Raw genomic sequence first — 16,251 nt, 5'->3', positions numbered from 1 at the left:
CCCCATGTTAGTCTGTTCAAGGGTTTAATCACCCCTGTTAAAAACCTGTGCCTCATTTATAGTTTGAATTCATCCCACTTTGGCATCCAGCCACTGGTCTTGGTTCTGCCTCCTCCACAAAAGCAAACAGTCCTTCAATAGCAGGTGTCTTTGCCCCACTGTCTTCCAGTTATCTTGTCCCTCTGTAGTATTTCATGAGCTCCTAGTGGAAGGCTAGAAAGTTACAGGCCATATTAGGTGACCAAGCCCCCATCCTTGGTGTTTATTCAGACTAAAGTCCAAGTATGCTATAAACACCAGAGAGGTAACAAGGGGGGCCGGGGGGAGGGCTTCAGGTCGAGTAGAGGAGTAGAATAGAGGAGAAAGTAAAAGTGGAGGTAGCAGTTAGAGCTGGAAAAGTAATGCCTTGTTAGAGACAGATTTGCAATTTGTTCCCTTCTATAGTTTTGGGGATGGTTTATTCATCAGTCAATGGGAAAAATAGACTGCAGGAAGAGCTGGTGGATCTCGCCCTGCTCCAGGAATACTCACATGCAGGGTGCCTGCCCCACAGGAGCTCGCAGAACTTGGCAGCCCTCAGGGAGGGAAGATCCATAACCCTTTTACACAGGGAGAGTTTGAGGCAGCAGGTTACAGCCAAGATTTGCAGAGAGGGGCAGCTCTTGCTGTGGTACCCAGGGGACCCATCGTAGACCAGGGCCCGTTATGCTAGGTGGTGCACAAAACAGAAGAGAAAAATGGTCCCTCTCTGAGGGAATTTAATATCAAAGTGTTGGACGCAAAACAACAGGGGGATACGGGCTGAGAGAGGACTTAAGTGAGACTGACTTGGTGCATGTGATGGGCAGTGGTCTCAGCTCACCAGCTGCCTTGTACTCATCATGGCAAAGGAGAACTATGGGTGTCTTGAGGACTCTACCTGCAGCTGCCCCCAGCTATGTTTATGAGTGCTGCTGCTCAGCACCTCTGAAACCAGGCCCTGAGCATTGGGAACTGAAGACTTAGAAGCAGAGTCCTTGCCAGCAGGAGTGGCACTTTTCAGCAGAAGGGAGATGCTCCTCCTTTCCCCCTTCCACCTACCCACACAAGCACACCTCTGCTTCAACCTTGCTGAGGTTTTCAGTGTGTTGTGGGCACTCAGGCACTGATCGCAACAGCTGAGTGATGCAAAGCTTGGTCTCAGCACTGGAAAACAGAGGTACCTGTGAGCCTCATGCTTGTGACTGTGTGCAGGGAAGGGCCAGCTGGAGCTGCACCCCATCACAGACACCAGCTTGTGTGATGTGGCGCTTGTAGCCACACTGCAGTTTAAACTAGGTACAGGTACCAGGAGCAGCCAAGCTGCAAACCCTGTCTAAGAAGCTGGGTAAATTTGTCTGGGCTGAGCTCAGTGCTGCCATGGGTAGACTCCTACTGATGCCTGTGCTAGCCAGGTAGTGCTGGCTCAGGAACCCCTACGCTATGCTGAAGTCAGTGCTGTGAGATGTGGACAGTCACTGTCAATGTCATGATATGTGCTTGTATTCTCAGGGGTTTTAGCTCTCAGTACAACCATATTGGGCATACCGACAGCTCCCAGGGACATTCCCTGTAACCAAGGAATAATGAGAAGTTCAGTGCCACTTTATATCTGCCAGGTTCAGCCCAGCCTAGCAGCGCTGCCATCCATTTGTATTTAACATCCAGTTTCTGAGGCCCCATGGCACACATTACTTTTACCTCACAATTAACTTGTCAACTATGTGATAAATTGCAACATGCCCCACACGCAAGAAATTTAATGTGGAACATCTTTGTGACTGGTTAGTATTACAGTTTAATTTAAATGTGTAGCATGCAGGCACCTTGGAGCCTGAGCCTGGGGAGCTGTTCCCCTTTCTTAGGCTCCCAGGAGGCTGCCACATTGTTCCAGATAAGGTGTTTCCCCTTGCCTGGGTCCCACTGATCAGCTGATTGGGGGGACTGGCAGGGGGCAGACCCCAGATCCAGGATGCTGCCACCCGGGGTGCATTGGAAACCTGGCACTGGGATGTGGCTCCATGGGGTGCTGAGCACCCCACTGGCATGTTTAAAAGCAAGCTGGGCAGCCCAGCATCAGGGACTGGTTCCCTGATATGCTTTTGAATGTCTGAGCTCATGGGGAGCCCAACATCAGGGAATGGTTCTCTGATACCAGGATCTCCACATGCTGGCAAATTGAAAGGGTGCTTTGGTTTCTGGTGCGGTGTTTCTCATGGTGCCCTTTGAAGGTCTGGGCATGCACCAGGGATCTGACAAATTTTATCCTGGATCCCATAAATTTTGTGTCCTGCGTGTTTGGGAGGGCAGGACATGTGCATGTTGGGCTCCTGGATAGAATCTGTCAGATCTCAGTCGTGCGATTGAATTAACATCTGCCAGGGCCCAAAGTCTCTTGAGGCAAGTTTGCAGGAGTTGCTCCTCAGCTCACAAATGAGGCACTTACTTTTGCTAATGAAGGCTGAGAGTCGCATGTTGTCAGCTGACTCCAAGAGCTGGTGCTTTATGAGAAACACCAAATATCACAAGACTGTGAGTGTTGGCAACCCTGCAACCAGACAGTGGGCCCCTAGGATCTTACAAGGACACCAGGATGGTGGCACATTACCAACAGTCAGACTTTGTGATGCCAGAGCACAGGGGGATGGGCTGGATGCTAAAAACATCCCTCATAGAGTTCTGTGGTTGAGGGGCTGGGCAAAGCAAAGTCCAGCGAGAGCAAGCACCTACTCTGGATACAGAGCTCTGGGTGCCCTGCAGGAGTCTCACCAGGTGAGGCAAGATGGGATTAGAGTTTGGCTTCCCTGAGGGGGTCAGGGCAAAGCTGTCCTCTACCATACCCCACACAGTCTTTCTCTGCAGTGCTGTAACAGCCCCTTCCTGCTGCCCCATCCTCCCTCTCCCCTGCAACCTCCTAAGCCACAGTCTGTTGGGGAGGCAGGTTCTTCAGTGGCTGCAGTGTGAAGGGCTTCTCCTATGAGGACCTGAGCTGCGCCTGTCTCCTGTATGCCCCTCCGAACCTTCCTGCCCTCGCTAGCCAGTGTCCTCTCTCTAGCACCTTGTCACATTGTGTAGAGAGGGCCCTATATGCAAGTAACATCATTATCACTGGTTGGTTTAGAACAGTAAAGGCTAGATTTGAAAAGAATGGACTGGAGAGCCTGGAATGGCCCATCCTGGTGGGTGGCAGAGCAGGCAGGGGCAGGCTGGTCTGGAGTCGAATGGGCTATCAGAATGAAGGGCCTGTGGGCGCAGCAGGGTGGGGAGAGGTGGTTTGGTGTGGCAACATGAATAAAGGGGCCACATTTGATGGGTTAAATCACATCTGAGCCCTGTTCTTGGTCTCTCCTAGTTCCTGTTTCAAAGCCCTTCCTCCAAATGAACAACTCTACACCAGTAGAAGGTATGGCCATCATGATGACATGCTCTGTGAAGGAGGGGACACCCCCGCTCAGGTACTCCTGGCACCACTACACCAGTCGGGACAGCACAGGGACTGTGGCTGAAACTGCCAGTGGCCCAGCCAACCGGACACACATGGGCTGGTACACCTGCACTGCCCTCAATGAAATCAACAGCCAGACCAGCGAGCCCATGTATCTTGATGTCATTTGTAAGTTGTCAGCACTGACAGTGCCAACAACCCTCTCCCCACTGTATTTCTGGCAAGATCTCAAACTATCCCTTCTAGGGCCCATTCCTGCAAATTATCTGTAAGTCCTGCTATGGCCTCTGGGTCCAGAGGTGCTCAGTATCTCCCAGAACTGGGCCACAAAAGAGCTTCTCCTGAGAAAATAACCCTGTTATGAAGCAGGCCTCTCCAGCCCTCTCTCCCGCAAGCCCCTCAGTCAGCTTCTGAGGCATGACCCTTTGGGCTGGCTTCCCAGATGCTTCTTGGCACATGGCACTAGCATCATCATGTCAGTCTGAGGCTCTTTGGGCATCTGAGGGGGACTGAGGATTTAGAACAAGAGCAAGAATCTGGCCCACCCACACTAGGCATAACCCCGCCTTGCCCCAGCGCTGCTAGGCCATGCTTTCCAAAGGGTCTCATGAGGAACTCACCGTGTCCCACTCCTGGACCACTGCAATCCAGTTAAAAAGCCCAGTTCCTGACCGTTCATCTGAGCAGAGCTCCTGCCCTTCCCTGTCTGGGGCCTATTGCTACTGGCCTCCTCCTTTGCTTTTCAGATGGCCCTGATGAACCTGTGATCAGTATTGAGCCATTTGCTATTAACCATAATGGCTTCTCAGCTAACGAGCAGGAGGAGGTGATCATGACCTGCCTGGCCTCTTCTAACCCACCCAGCCACTATCTCTGGTTTTACAACAGCTCTCAGGTCTACTCTGGCCAGAAATATGTGATAGCCAAGATCTCCCGGACTCAGACAGGCACTTACACTTGCCTGGCCCAAAACATCCACCTCAACACACGCACTCAGACCACCATCATCCTCACCGTCTACTGTAAGTACCGTGTGTCTCTCCCAGGGGCCATGCATCCTGCCCACATGTGTTTTCTCCAGAGTGCAGCCACATTCCTGCCTTGTCTCTTTTCCTCTGTCTGCTGCATCTTCCCCCACTCTTGCTTCCTTTCTTTCTGATGCATCTAGCTGGCTATCTGTTAGCTAAGGAGGTACCAGGAGAATGCTGAAGGGATTTAGCAGATGGCATAAAGAGGGCCGTCTGTCCTCTTAAATCAAGATATTTCTGTCTGGGGATTTGTTCAGTGAGACACCAGAAAAGTCCCCTTGTGAGGATAGCCAACAATATTCAAGGTGTAAAGCAAGTGGAGAGAGCAGGGGATCCCAGTAGCCCTTTGGCAGTGGTGTTCACTGTGCTGTCTTGCATGTAGGCAAAGGCATTGTGTTTTCGGGTCAGACTCCTCTAGCCTGCCTGGGGCTGCCTGGCAAGAGCAGAGGGGTTGTGTTGTGAGTGACCCCAGCCGGTCATCTAGCCATTTATCACATGGAAGAGGGAGTATTCAGTGATATTTGCAGCAGCTGCAGTGTTGGATAGCTGTGCAGAAGTGTCCACTCGGTTTGTAGCCCAAGTTTTTGCCTGGAAGGGCTCCTTTGATGCATCTCTGGGATGTGCACTGCACTTAGATCCTCACAAATCTAGTCAGATTGTCTAGAGACTGGGGAAAATGTGATCCCTTGTAAGTCCTGAGACCCCTTTTCCAGCAGCTTGTTCTTGGCCTCTTCTTTCTTCACATAGACTGGGCCTCAAACACTCCCCAGCCATGTGAAGGAGCGGATTTTTGGAGAGAGACCATTGGCACCCTTTTGTGGTACCTACTGGGGGGGCCGGGGGACAGGCTGGGTAGCTGGGAGTGTGGGATGGAAGAATTGTTGTGTAGGGATCCTAGGAAATGGGCAGGAAACTCGTCCCAGAGCAGAAAGCTGGAAGGATCAGCCATGGGGACTGGGTGGATGGTGACAGGCAGGGGATCATGAGGGTGAAGAGAGTGGTGTCAGCAGAGGAAGCTGCTGACTGAATATGATACTCACAACTTGTCACCTGCCTGAAGAGCTGCTGTTGGATTACACTGTCAGCAAGTGTCCCTGGAACCATGTGCTGGGCAGAGCAGACCCTTTTTGGGCCAGATGTGATGTGACAGAGAAGCTCAGGGTGTTGGGTCCAGCTCTCTGCCCCTTGTGTCCTTATGACAGCATTGGGCAGGAAAGCTGCATTGCAGGTGGCCCCCATATTATTATTGGCATCGCTAGCTCCTTTTGCTGTTGATTCAGTGTTTGCCCATGCACAGATCAGCCCCACGGGAAGCCCAGCTGCACTCCATTCCCTGCCTCCAATTTCCAGGACATTGCTCTGCAATGTTTGTGGCCTGGTGGGTTCCCCCCAGTGCAGCTGCGGTGGGTGAAATCCAGCCAGGAAGCAAACACCGGGGTGGCCTATTCCAATGCCACCAGCATCCAGCGAGGCATGGACATCCAGAATGGCAGCATGTACACCTGCCTGGCTTTCCACCCAGGAATCGGGGAGAAGGCTGTCTGCAAGACCACTGTCTGTAAGTACCATCACCCTTTGTACCCAGCTAAGCCCAGGAAAACTGCACTGTGGGTAAAAATAACACCATTGCTACCCAGCCCTGTGCAAAAATCACTTTGCTTTCAAGGAGCTCTGTTTGCAAGGTGCTGACAGGCCCCCAAATCCTGTCCAAAACCTGCAGAGGCCCCCTTGCTCTGCATATCACATAGTAATCTTGCACAATGCGATGGTGGCTCTCAGAGATGTTCTCCATCATGTTGCCACAAACCAACATGGTGCCAAGAGATAAATACTTGTGGCTTCAGACAAACAGACTGGGTGAAAGGTTTTGTGAGCCAGGCATGTCCTTGGTGTAAGATGCAGAAGCTGCTATGTGCACCAGACAGGTACAAGGTCACCAAACTGGGGCTTGGGATCCTCAAAGGACAGCCAGGGGTGTCTCCATGAGTATGAAATAAAGCTGGTTGGGGTGGGGCCCCTGGCCCTGGGACAGGACACCTAGCTCCTGTGCTGCAAAGCAGGGAACACTGGAAGCTTTGGGACCCCAGCTATGAAGAAGTCCTCTGGAGGGACTCTCCTAAAGACACAGGCCTTGGAAGCAGGGCTGGCTTGCTTGTCAGTCCCCCTGATGGTGGTGCAGCACTGCTGTTTCACTGTTTTCAGAATGAAATTGTATCGGGATTTCCCATTCATGGGAAATGTGAAACAGTTTTGGTTCTGAAGAAAATACTGCCTATGAAGCAGATGCCCTGCACTTCAGGAGCACTAGGGACTTTGGGTAGTTTTCCTGCTCCCTTTATCACCAGGCATTGCCGTCATGACAAGATAACTCAAGTCCTGAGAGACTGTGCCATACACTGCCTGTTGAGGCCTGGATCTGTAAGAATCGAGTCCCACATATGTTTGGCTGAGCCTTGGCATCTTGTCTTTGCAGAGGTCTGAGCTTTGGACCCATTTCTACTCTCACAGGGCACTCTGGGCAAGCTCTAGGAGCTTCTGTGGAGTCCCCCCTGATTTACATGAGGGGCATTAGGGGCAGCTTGTAAATCAGGGCTGTACACTGTATGGCTCTGCCCTTGTCACCAGAGGTTTTGAGCTGGCTTAGGCCACCAGCTGTCTGGGCTGAGCTGGGGTGAGCAGAAAGCTGGGGGTCCTACCTGCCAGGATGCACAGGGTCTCTTCAGGTCAGATTTGGACATGGTCAGGGATGTTTGTCTCTAAGATACTGTTTGCTCTGCCCTGGCAGGGGCCCCTGCTGGGAACCCCACCTGTTCTGCTATGGCCACCAAGCAGAATGAGTTCCTCATGCTATCCTGCAACTGGCAAGGGGGGATGCCCCGTGTCACACTCTGGTGGAGAGATTGGAGGAACCATGTGCTGGGGGGCTTGAAACAGTCCAGCAACATCTACGTCATGAAGTCCAACAGCAGCCTGGGCGGCAAGGAGTTCACCTGCATCGCAGCCCACCCTCTCCGGGCCAGAGCAATAGAGTGCCGCATCCAGCTGGGTAAGCAGGCCGGCCCCGGTCCAAAGGTGCTCACAAGGAATGATGTGGCATGACAAGTGCTCATGTCTCATTAGTGAAATCACTGGGAAACCACATGCTAAGAGGATGGGGGGAGGCTGGATCATCAGGGAACAGATTAGGACATTAAGGGCAAAGCAGCCAAGGCATGTTCTAGTTGAGTGAGTGGCAGTGTATGTTCACCACAGCACTGAAAATGGAGCCCCCGTGGATCCAGCTCACAGCCTGCGGCATGAAGCCAATGGAGTTTTGGAGAAAGCTCCCTCAAGCTTGAGTGATGCTTATGTGGACCCAGCTCCACATTTATGGCAATGCCAAAACTCACAGGCTCCTGCAAGCCGAGTGAGGGCATGATATGAGATAAAGACACAAATTACTGATGCAGGAAATTCATTCCTCCAGTACAAACCACCCTGCCTAGGCCCTAGCTTTCTGGATTCTTTATTTCTGCTTCAAACACATTTCACTGCTGGAGGTGAACCAACTTCCCAGGGCTGATGTGGTGCGCATGTGGGTGGTGTGGACACTGGCAGCAGCAGAGAACAGGGACACTTTGTAGGAGCAAGGAGTTTGGTCCTTCCCTCGTGAGCCAACAAGGATGAAATACAGCACAAGGGAACAAGTAGCTTTTAGGTAGAAACCATGCCATGAAACCAATCAAATTCTTAGGCCAACATTTTTCCACAGCACTCGGGGCTTTTACTAAGTGTAGCTGCAAAGACAAGTCTTGAGCTGGATGCTGGGGTCACTGTGATACTCATGTAATGGGAGCACTCGCTCCTTCCAGCACGTCCATGTGTGCATGCACACGCTGCTGCCCTGTGCTGGAAGCAATCAGGTCTGCTCCCGTGTCAGGAAGTACAGGGCTCTCTAGTGGCTGGAGGCTGCCATGTGAACATAGTACAGCAGGTGGGGCCAGCTTGCCAGCATGCTTGACACCTGTGCATGTGCCGCTGGCTATCTGTCACGTGGCAGAAGGGAGGGTGCATTTGGGCTGAAGTTTTAAGTGAAGCTCTGCTCTATACAGCCACTGTAAGAACAGCTACAAGGCCCTCCACATCAGTTGTCTCTCACCACACTGCAAAAGGGGGTATGCCCATATGCTCTGGCCACAGTCCTGGATCTGCCCATGTCTCTCACTGATTCCCAAATTGTCATGAGGGCTCAGCAGGCCCCTCCTTCCAGTGACCCTTGCTCAGAAAGTGCAGGGGTTGGCATTCGTCCCCTCAACTGGACATTACTGAACAAACCCATTGCTGACTCCAGATCCAGAATTCACCGCAGCTCCCTGTCCCCAGGCTAGGCTAGCTCTTCAGAGGTCCCAGGGACAAAGGCTGGCCTCTCTCCTTAGGATGAGTTTGCTTTTACAGGGTCATAGGGACAGAACCCAACTTTTTCCCTCAGGCCAGGTTGGCTCTGCAGACCTCATCTCAACCAGAAGATAGTACATATGACTTCTGGTTGCTGCAGCTGTTAGCTCTGAGTGACATGCCCTAGTCCCATGTGATAAGCAGGGCCACCTTTACCCCAGCTCTATTCAGACTGAAATGTACTGCCCCAGAGACCCCTTCTCACCAGAGCTGCTCTTCCCTTTCACCCTCTTTTTGTACAGAAGCCCCCAGGCTGGTGGCGGAGAGCACTGAGGTGTCGCTATTTGAAGGTGACGAGGTCCAGCTGGGCTGCATGCTGCAAGGGCCCCATCTGGGCTCTGAAGTTTTCTGGTACAACAACAAGAACCAAGTGATCAGACCAGATGCTCAAAAATATAGGCTGCAGCAGAGTGGCACCTGGTTCAAGCTGACCGTCCGGGACACGGAGTGGCCGAGTGACAGTGGCATCTACCGCTGTGCAGCCGTGAATGCTGTGGGCAACACCAGCCTCCCCATCAGCCTCCATGTGAAAAGTAAGAAGTTCCTGGGAAACATAGAGCCATGTCCAATAGCTGGGGCTGGAGGGACAAGGGACAAGAGCAGGCTGGGAGCTGTAGGGAACAGAAGGTGGTGAGGGCAGGCAAAGGGGAAGTGTATGGAGGCTCTGGGGGTGGAGAATTGGGTTACATTTGTGCTGGGGACCTGTGAGACAGGATGGAGTCAGGGGACAGAAGGAGCTGTCTTGGCTGGGTTAGTTGCTGGTCTGTTTTGCATGCAGCTTGCTGGAAGGTTGAACAATGACAGCATCCAGCTGCTGGACTCCCCAAGGACTGTGGGGTGATGGGGACTGCAAATCCCAGGGTTTCCTGCTCCATTTGCCCTCTCAGTTTCCATGACAGTGAGTGAAGTCATGGGGGCTCTGGCACTGCCCAGGCTCCAGGGACTAGGCTGAGCCAGGCGCCTCTCACTCTGAAGTCAGTTGGGCAGGTGCAGCATTTTATTGCCTAATCTGCTAATTAGACACTGAACTGAGTAAGTGTGCATGCATGTTGATGAGAGAAAGAGAGACTGAGAAGAAAGAGAGAGCCTGTGAGAAAGCAATAGTGTGTTTGAAATGAAGTGTGCATGCTGTGCACATCTGCATGCCATGTACGTGCAGCTGTGCAGGGTCTGTGTGTGCCTGTACAAATACACTTGTGTATGTATATGGCTGTGTGTGTGTGTGTGTGTGTGTGTGTGTGTGTGTGTGTGTGTGTGTGTGTGTGTGTGTGTGTGTGTGTGTGTGTGTGTGTGTGTGTGTGTGTGTGTGTGTGTGTGTGTGTGTGTGTGTGTGTGTGTGTGTGCATGTCTGTGTATGTAGCCCATGAATGACAGTATAGGGTCTGTGTGGGGATGTTTGTGCAGGGCTCTGAGTATCTGGATGCAAAGCTGATGCCTGGTCTACCTGCAGAGTACCCGGTGCCCCCCAACGTGACAATCAGCAAGCTGATGTACACCCGGCAGCGCACTGAGGTGCAGCTGGAGTGGGTGACGCAGGGTTCAGGGAACCTCACTGGCTTCATGGTCCAGCGGCGAGACACAAAGAGAACCTTCTCAAACTCGTCCAGGTCAGTGGACAGCCTCTGGGAAACTGTGGCCAGCGACATCGAGCCTGACATCCGGGACCACCGGCTGGGCGGCCTGGACCCGGCAATGGTGTATGCCTTCCGCATCCTGGCTGTCAACCACCGCACCACCGGGCACCCCTCCGAGATGAAGACACCAGGTGAAGTGACTAGGACAGTTTTGGATCCCTGGACCTTCTGCCAGGGCCCCTACTGCAGCCCTGATCCACAGCCATAGGTCAGGTGTCTAGAACCCCATCCCGTCCCATGGGGCTGGGATACCTGGTGGGGCTCCTGTTGGGTGGAGCATGTTGGACTGTGGAGAGTGGGGTTGTGCCTGGAAGCCCTGTTTCTTGTTCCAGTTGGACAGAAAGAAAGAACCTAGCAGGTTTGCATCTGAGCCCTATTTATCTGAACACCCCTCCCCTTCCCTGAGGATCCCTGTCACGTCAGGATGAAAGGACAGGAGAGCATACCGCTGTGCCTTCATGTGAATTGCAACAGGTAGGACAGGCTGAATGGGATATCCAGGCCTGGCCTTCTCCCATTACCTGGGCAGTGTTGGGAGCTTGGGGCATGGGCAAAGCAATTGCATTGGTGTGCATGGAGGGGTGTAGCTGAACTGTACAGGTCAGTGTGGTGCAGGGCCTGCTGTAGGTGAAGTGTGGGAACAACCTCATGTGACAGCGCTGATCTGTTCATCAGCCTTGCTACATGTTGTCAGGAACAGGATCCTTTGTGGTGCTGGGTACAACTGCTCACAGACACCAAACGCTTTGGACTTGGAGAATGTCGGATCCTTGCCAACGCAGCGCAAGGGGTCTGGGAGAAGAGCCTAGGGCTGGAATGACAGGGGCAGCTGTGAATTAGGACTGAGGGATGGCAGTGGATCAGTGAGAGGAGCTCCAGGAGTGCAATACCAGGATGCTGTTGGTTAGGACAGGATCCCAGCAGAACATTTAGTCAGATGCCCTGAGGCCTCAGAATGGTACTGAGAAGGCTGGGAAGGCAGGCTCTTCCTGGAGGGTCTTGAGCAGGGCGAGGTGGCTTCTCCTGAGCATTGCTAAGAGGGCTCGGGCCCAGGGCTCTGCCCTCCAGCAGTAATAGCTGCTGGGGAGCAGCACCAAGCAGACCCACCACTGGAAGTGGTTAGTTGGACAGGGCGCTACAAGGACCTCTAGAAAATGTGCTGCTCCAGAAACAAGGGCATGCTATGTGAATGTGAGAGCTGGGCTGGCATGTTTCCTGGGTTGAGCACTGATGCCTCATGGAGTTACAGGTCAAGGCTTTTCTCTCAGTTGTGAGGTTCAGTTCAGTACCTGTTTCTTTAGCTCACTCCTAAGTCATGGCTGGATAAGAGGAGATCCAGGGCAATAGGATGCCAGGGCTGGGAAGGAGTCAGGATAACCAGGAAGAACTCCTGCTGCCTTCTCTTCTCTCCAGGCCTCTGCCTTCCACCCTCTGGGCTTCATTCTGCTCTTCTTGCTTCTCCCTCTGCTTTCTGCTTGGCCCAACCTCCCGCTCTCGTCTTGTATTGTCCTAACTGCTCCAGATGCATACGAGATCAGGAGTGGATTCTGGTCCCTGGAGCTGTACAGTGTGGTCTGGAAGAGAACTTTTATCTGAAGGTTTAATGTGATTGTCATTTCTGTTCCCCATCGGTTCATTATCTTAATTGCACGGTTTGGTTAATCTTTCCTGCCAACTATAATCCCTTCCTGGGAAGTGTGCCTCACCCCGCATCTCCAGATATCATCACCAAGAAATTACTCTGCTTGCTTGTCTGACTTCTGAAAGCCCTGATGCTGGCTGCAATTTGGTTTGGTGTCACTAATGTGCAACATACCATCCCACACACTGCATTTGCTCTAAGTAGGAAAGAGAACAGGAGAATGCTCTAAGTCACTTTGGCTCAGAGAAAGGTCTGGGCATTTCCTACCACACTTGGCTCCATTATTTAAAGGATTGGTTTAAAGTCCCTTGCAATCCCTGGAGAAGGACAATCGTTTTCAAGTGTAGCTCTGCCCTGAGAAGTGACTATAACATGTTGCCTCCCTGCTTCCTAGAAGTGAGTTCTGTTCCAGATCAAACCCTTGGTGAAAACAAAGAACATGTTGGTTTCTGTCAAACTTTTCCTTAAGTTTTTGGGGAAGGGGTTCATCAAAAAACAAACAAACATTTCTGTTTTGACAAAGAAATATTATGCAAATATGGTGCTGGATTTTCACAAAAATACTTAATCTTTCCTGAAAAGCCATTTTAAAATTTTGACGTAAACTTTTCAACCAAGTCACCTCCAAGTATCTTCCCCAGCACCTGCCACTCAAATATGCTGGCTGTAGAGACCAAAGAAAGGCCTGAGAAGTATAACAATTAATATTTGTATTGTGGTAGCACTGAGGAGCGAACAGCCTGACCCCAAAGAGCTGACAGCTCAAGTCAGTGCCCCTGCTAGAGCCAGCTCAGTGCCGGAGAGGGAGCTGCAGCCTGCTCCACAATCATTGCACCAGTGTAAAAAAATGTAGCAGCAAGATTACACTCATGTGGTGTAGAGTGCCTCTTGACAGGGTCAAGGGTTAACTCACCACAGGGCAAATTATACCAGCTTAAGTGTTGTCTGTCTACGTTCATCCTCACATCTCAGGCAGAGTTTGCAGGGAGAGCAGTTAGGGAAACCATCCTCTTACCCATAAGCTGAATACAGACAGCTGTGCTGCAGTGTTGTCCAAGTCACTTTTCAGGATAGGGACATATTTTCAGATCTTTCTCAGCACCACGACCCTAGGGAGCCTCCAGCAGGGAGCTAGTTTGAATCATAGAATCACAGAAAATGAGGGTTGGAAGGGACCTGGGGAGGTCATCTAGTCCAACCCTCCTCAAAGCAGGGCATCCCCAACTAGATCATCCTAGCTGAGTGCTCATTTTCACCAGTGTATCCTGGAGGTGGAGGATGTGAGCAGGAGAGAGGCTGAAGCAACAGCTCTTTACACAAGAGAAGGAAGAGCAAACCCTTGCTTTGCAGATGGAAAACATAATGATGCTTTGTCCTTCTCTGGTCCCTTTCACCGGCAAGCTTTAAACCACATGGCTCTCTCCTCCCTGAAGGTAAGAGTCATTGTGCAGATGGGGACACTGAAGCATAGGCCAGGAATTTTACTGGCAGTCCAGCCTGCTCTTCTAGTCAGTAGTAGAGTTGGGAATGGAAATCAGAGGTCCTGACAGCTTGGTGCTGTAAGTTCTGGTCAGACCATGCTGAAGCCATGCGAAAAGCCGTGGCTGAGCTCTCCACAAGGACAACAGCTGTGGAAACATGCCTGAGTCCAGCTGGGGGCGGCTCATGTAAGGTGCAAAATGAAAATGAAATGCAAAAGAAAACAATGAGTGATTTTTCTGAAAAAACAGCTGATATTGAAACCAGATGGGGCCTCTGCAGCAAGGAGCCCACGGCAGAGCAGAAGGGCCAGGAGCAGCTGCTGAAGAGAGTTTATTTAAAAGCGCAGTAATTCTCTCGCAGAGGGATCCTCACAGCAGGGAGGGGACGCAGTGCCTCTGAGATGCTCAATATGCACAGTGCAGGACAGTCCTGCCTCAGAGGGCTCCCCAGTCGGAGCAGAACAGAGCAGGCAGCAGGAGGTGGGGTCATGGGAAGATTCAGTCGTCTGTACAGGGCTGCCCAGGGGTGCTCCAGGGCAAGAGAACCACGGCTTTGAGTGCAGAGAAAGGCCTGAGCCACCACTGTGTCCTGCCACACCACTAGGCATGGGAGCTGTCTACAAATGCCTTCAAGAGGACTTCTCTTGACCATCTAGCTGTGCAGACTGAACCCAGTGTTTCAGTCTGATCTGGCCACTCCCTCATGTTAACAGAAGTTGGACGAGCTGGGGGAGGTTTGAGTGCTCTGCAGGACCAACCATGCCAAGAGATGGCTCTTGTTTGAAGAGATATGAGCTACAGTGAAAACTAAACACTCTCTCCTTTGGCTGGTGCTGGGTGTGGTGGCTGCTCACCTGAGTCTGAGATAGAAAAAGAAAGCAGCTGATGATTACTCTTCTTGTGGCAGGGGAGACAGGGGCAGCTTGCCCTGCACTGCCACCACTATGTCTGCCAGTCCAATGGCATCACTCCTGCCACTGCTACCCTCATCTTTCAGCCAACAGGCCGTGTGGGCAGGTGGCACCGCAGAGAGGCAGGTGGGCTGGGAATCAGGATACCCATGTTCTATTTATTCCCTAGCTCATAAAATAGCCTAGCACTAACTTGCCTGCAGCCCTCAGGGAGAAGGAGCGAGTGTCATGCACTGAATTATCTTTGCACAGATCCAACCTGTTGCATTGGGTTTTAATCAAAGAATGGGGCAGGAGCCCATGGTGACCCCAGCTGGCATGAGGAGTGATCTAGCAATTTGAACAAAATACCCACTTTCAATGTTGGGGTGCTCTTTATGCATCCGAGCTCCCACAGGAGGAAATACATGCCCAGAATCTCTTCCATGTTGGAGTGGCTGTGACCTCTGACCAGCGCCCTGAATAGGACTAGCTTCACTCCAGTGGTTGAAGCACAGGTCTAGGGCGGGCTTGATGCCTGGGTTCTGTGCTTTGCCACTGACTCACTAAATGGCCTTTGGCAAGTCTCCTTGCCTCTGTGCTTCAGGCTGAGGCGGAAATTATACCATTTCCTGCATGGAGGGTTTGTGAGGGTTAATTCCTACTGGTGATGTGCTGAGAGGTCCTTGTTCGGGGAGGACATTGCTTCCACTGACACTGCAGCATAGCAAAGCCTGGACAGTGCTGCACGCTGAGCTGGGGTGCCTCCTGACAGGAGAGCTGGAACAGGAGCTCAGTGAAGCATGACACCAGTGTGTACAACCAACCCCCTTTAGCTGGCCTGAGGCATCTGAGGCTGAAGCCGTTTGCAGCAGGGAGCTGTACAGCTTGTGTCATGGCCCTCAGCTGGGCAGTTAAACCACAGCTCTACCACCCTCCCCACTCGCATGGGCTTCTGGCACACAGACCTCCCTTGCGCCGGCTGCACTATGCTGAACACTAGCCTACTCTCTTCCAGCTGATCCACCTTTCAACGCCTACCCTGCCGTGATTGGGGCCGCGGTGGCAGGGATGATAGTGGCGACAGTTCTCTCTCTTCTGGTGTTTCAGTACATCATCCGGAACCGTGCAAACAACCCAAGTGAGTGGTGGGCTTGGCTGGGGACCCCCCTGCAGCTGGGTGAGGGGCCCTGGCAGCCATCCTGTGGGGCCTGCTTGTGGGCAGAGAGCGATGGGTCAGGGAGGGCAAGTGCAGCGGAGGACATGGGGCTAGGACAGGGGACATAGGGGACTAAGCTGTGCAGCTGGACTGGGCCACTAGCCATGGTGTCCCAAGGCCACATTATAAGGCAATTAGACCTTGAGGCTGACCAGAATTTGAATGGACAGGAAGCCAAGTGAAGGTAAATAGGCAGAGGGCTGCTGCTCCCATGACACAGAGCCAAGTGCAGGGGCCGAGGAGGTAAGTAAGCTTCCCCATCATATGGCCAAAGAGAGGTGTCAAGGCTTTCATGCCCCAGGACAGGGACACATGGCCACTAGCCATGGCTTCAAAGGATTGTGCCCTCACTTCCATGGAAGCTTTGACCCCATGCCATGCAGGACTCTAGTGCTGACCTCAGGAGTGTGGCCAGGGAGGGGTATATGGCCAGGGGTCTGCTGTGACCAACAGCTTCTTT

The 16,251-nt window shown here is 52.3% G+C and overlaps 1 protein-coding gene across 1 annotated transcript in view; it reads left to right on the top strand.

Annotated features, from left to right (window-relative positions):
- Positions 1 to 16,251, top strand: part of VSIG10L2 (V-set and immunoglobulin domain containing 10 like 2) — a 39,352-nt gene that overhangs the window by 22,088 nt on the left and 1,013 nt on the right. The window contains exons 3-10 of the mRNA XM_006034331.1: positions 1,234 to 1,323; positions 3,371 to 3,631; positions 4,210 to 4,485; positions 5,885 to 6,049; positions 7,277 to 7,537; positions 9,168 to 9,458; positions 10,376 to 10,690; positions 15,591 to 15,713. Of these exons, the coding sequence (XP_006034393.1) occupies positions 1,234 to 1,323; positions 3,371 to 3,631; positions 4,210 to 4,485; positions 5,885 to 6,049; positions 7,277 to 7,537; positions 9,168 to 9,458; positions 10,376 to 10,690; positions 15,591 to 15,713 (1,782 nt within the window). The remainder of the gene's footprint in view (positions 1 to 1,233; positions 1,324 to 3,370; positions 3,632 to 4,209; positions 4,486 to 5,884; positions 6,050 to 7,276; positions 7,538 to 9,167; positions 9,459 to 10,375; positions 10,691 to 15,590; positions 15,714 to 16,251) is intronic.

Source organism: Alligator sinensis, unplaced genomic scaffold (genome assembly GCF_000455745.1).
Source record: "Alligator sinensis unplaced genomic scaffold, ASM45574v1 scaffold1368_1, whole genome shotgun sequence".
In the NCBI taxonomy this organism is placed as follows: domain Eukaryota; kingdom Metazoa; phylum Chordata; order Crocodylia; family Alligatoridae; genus Alligator; species Alligator sinensis.
This window is presented reverse-complemented; position numbering and strand designations above follow the sequence as displayed.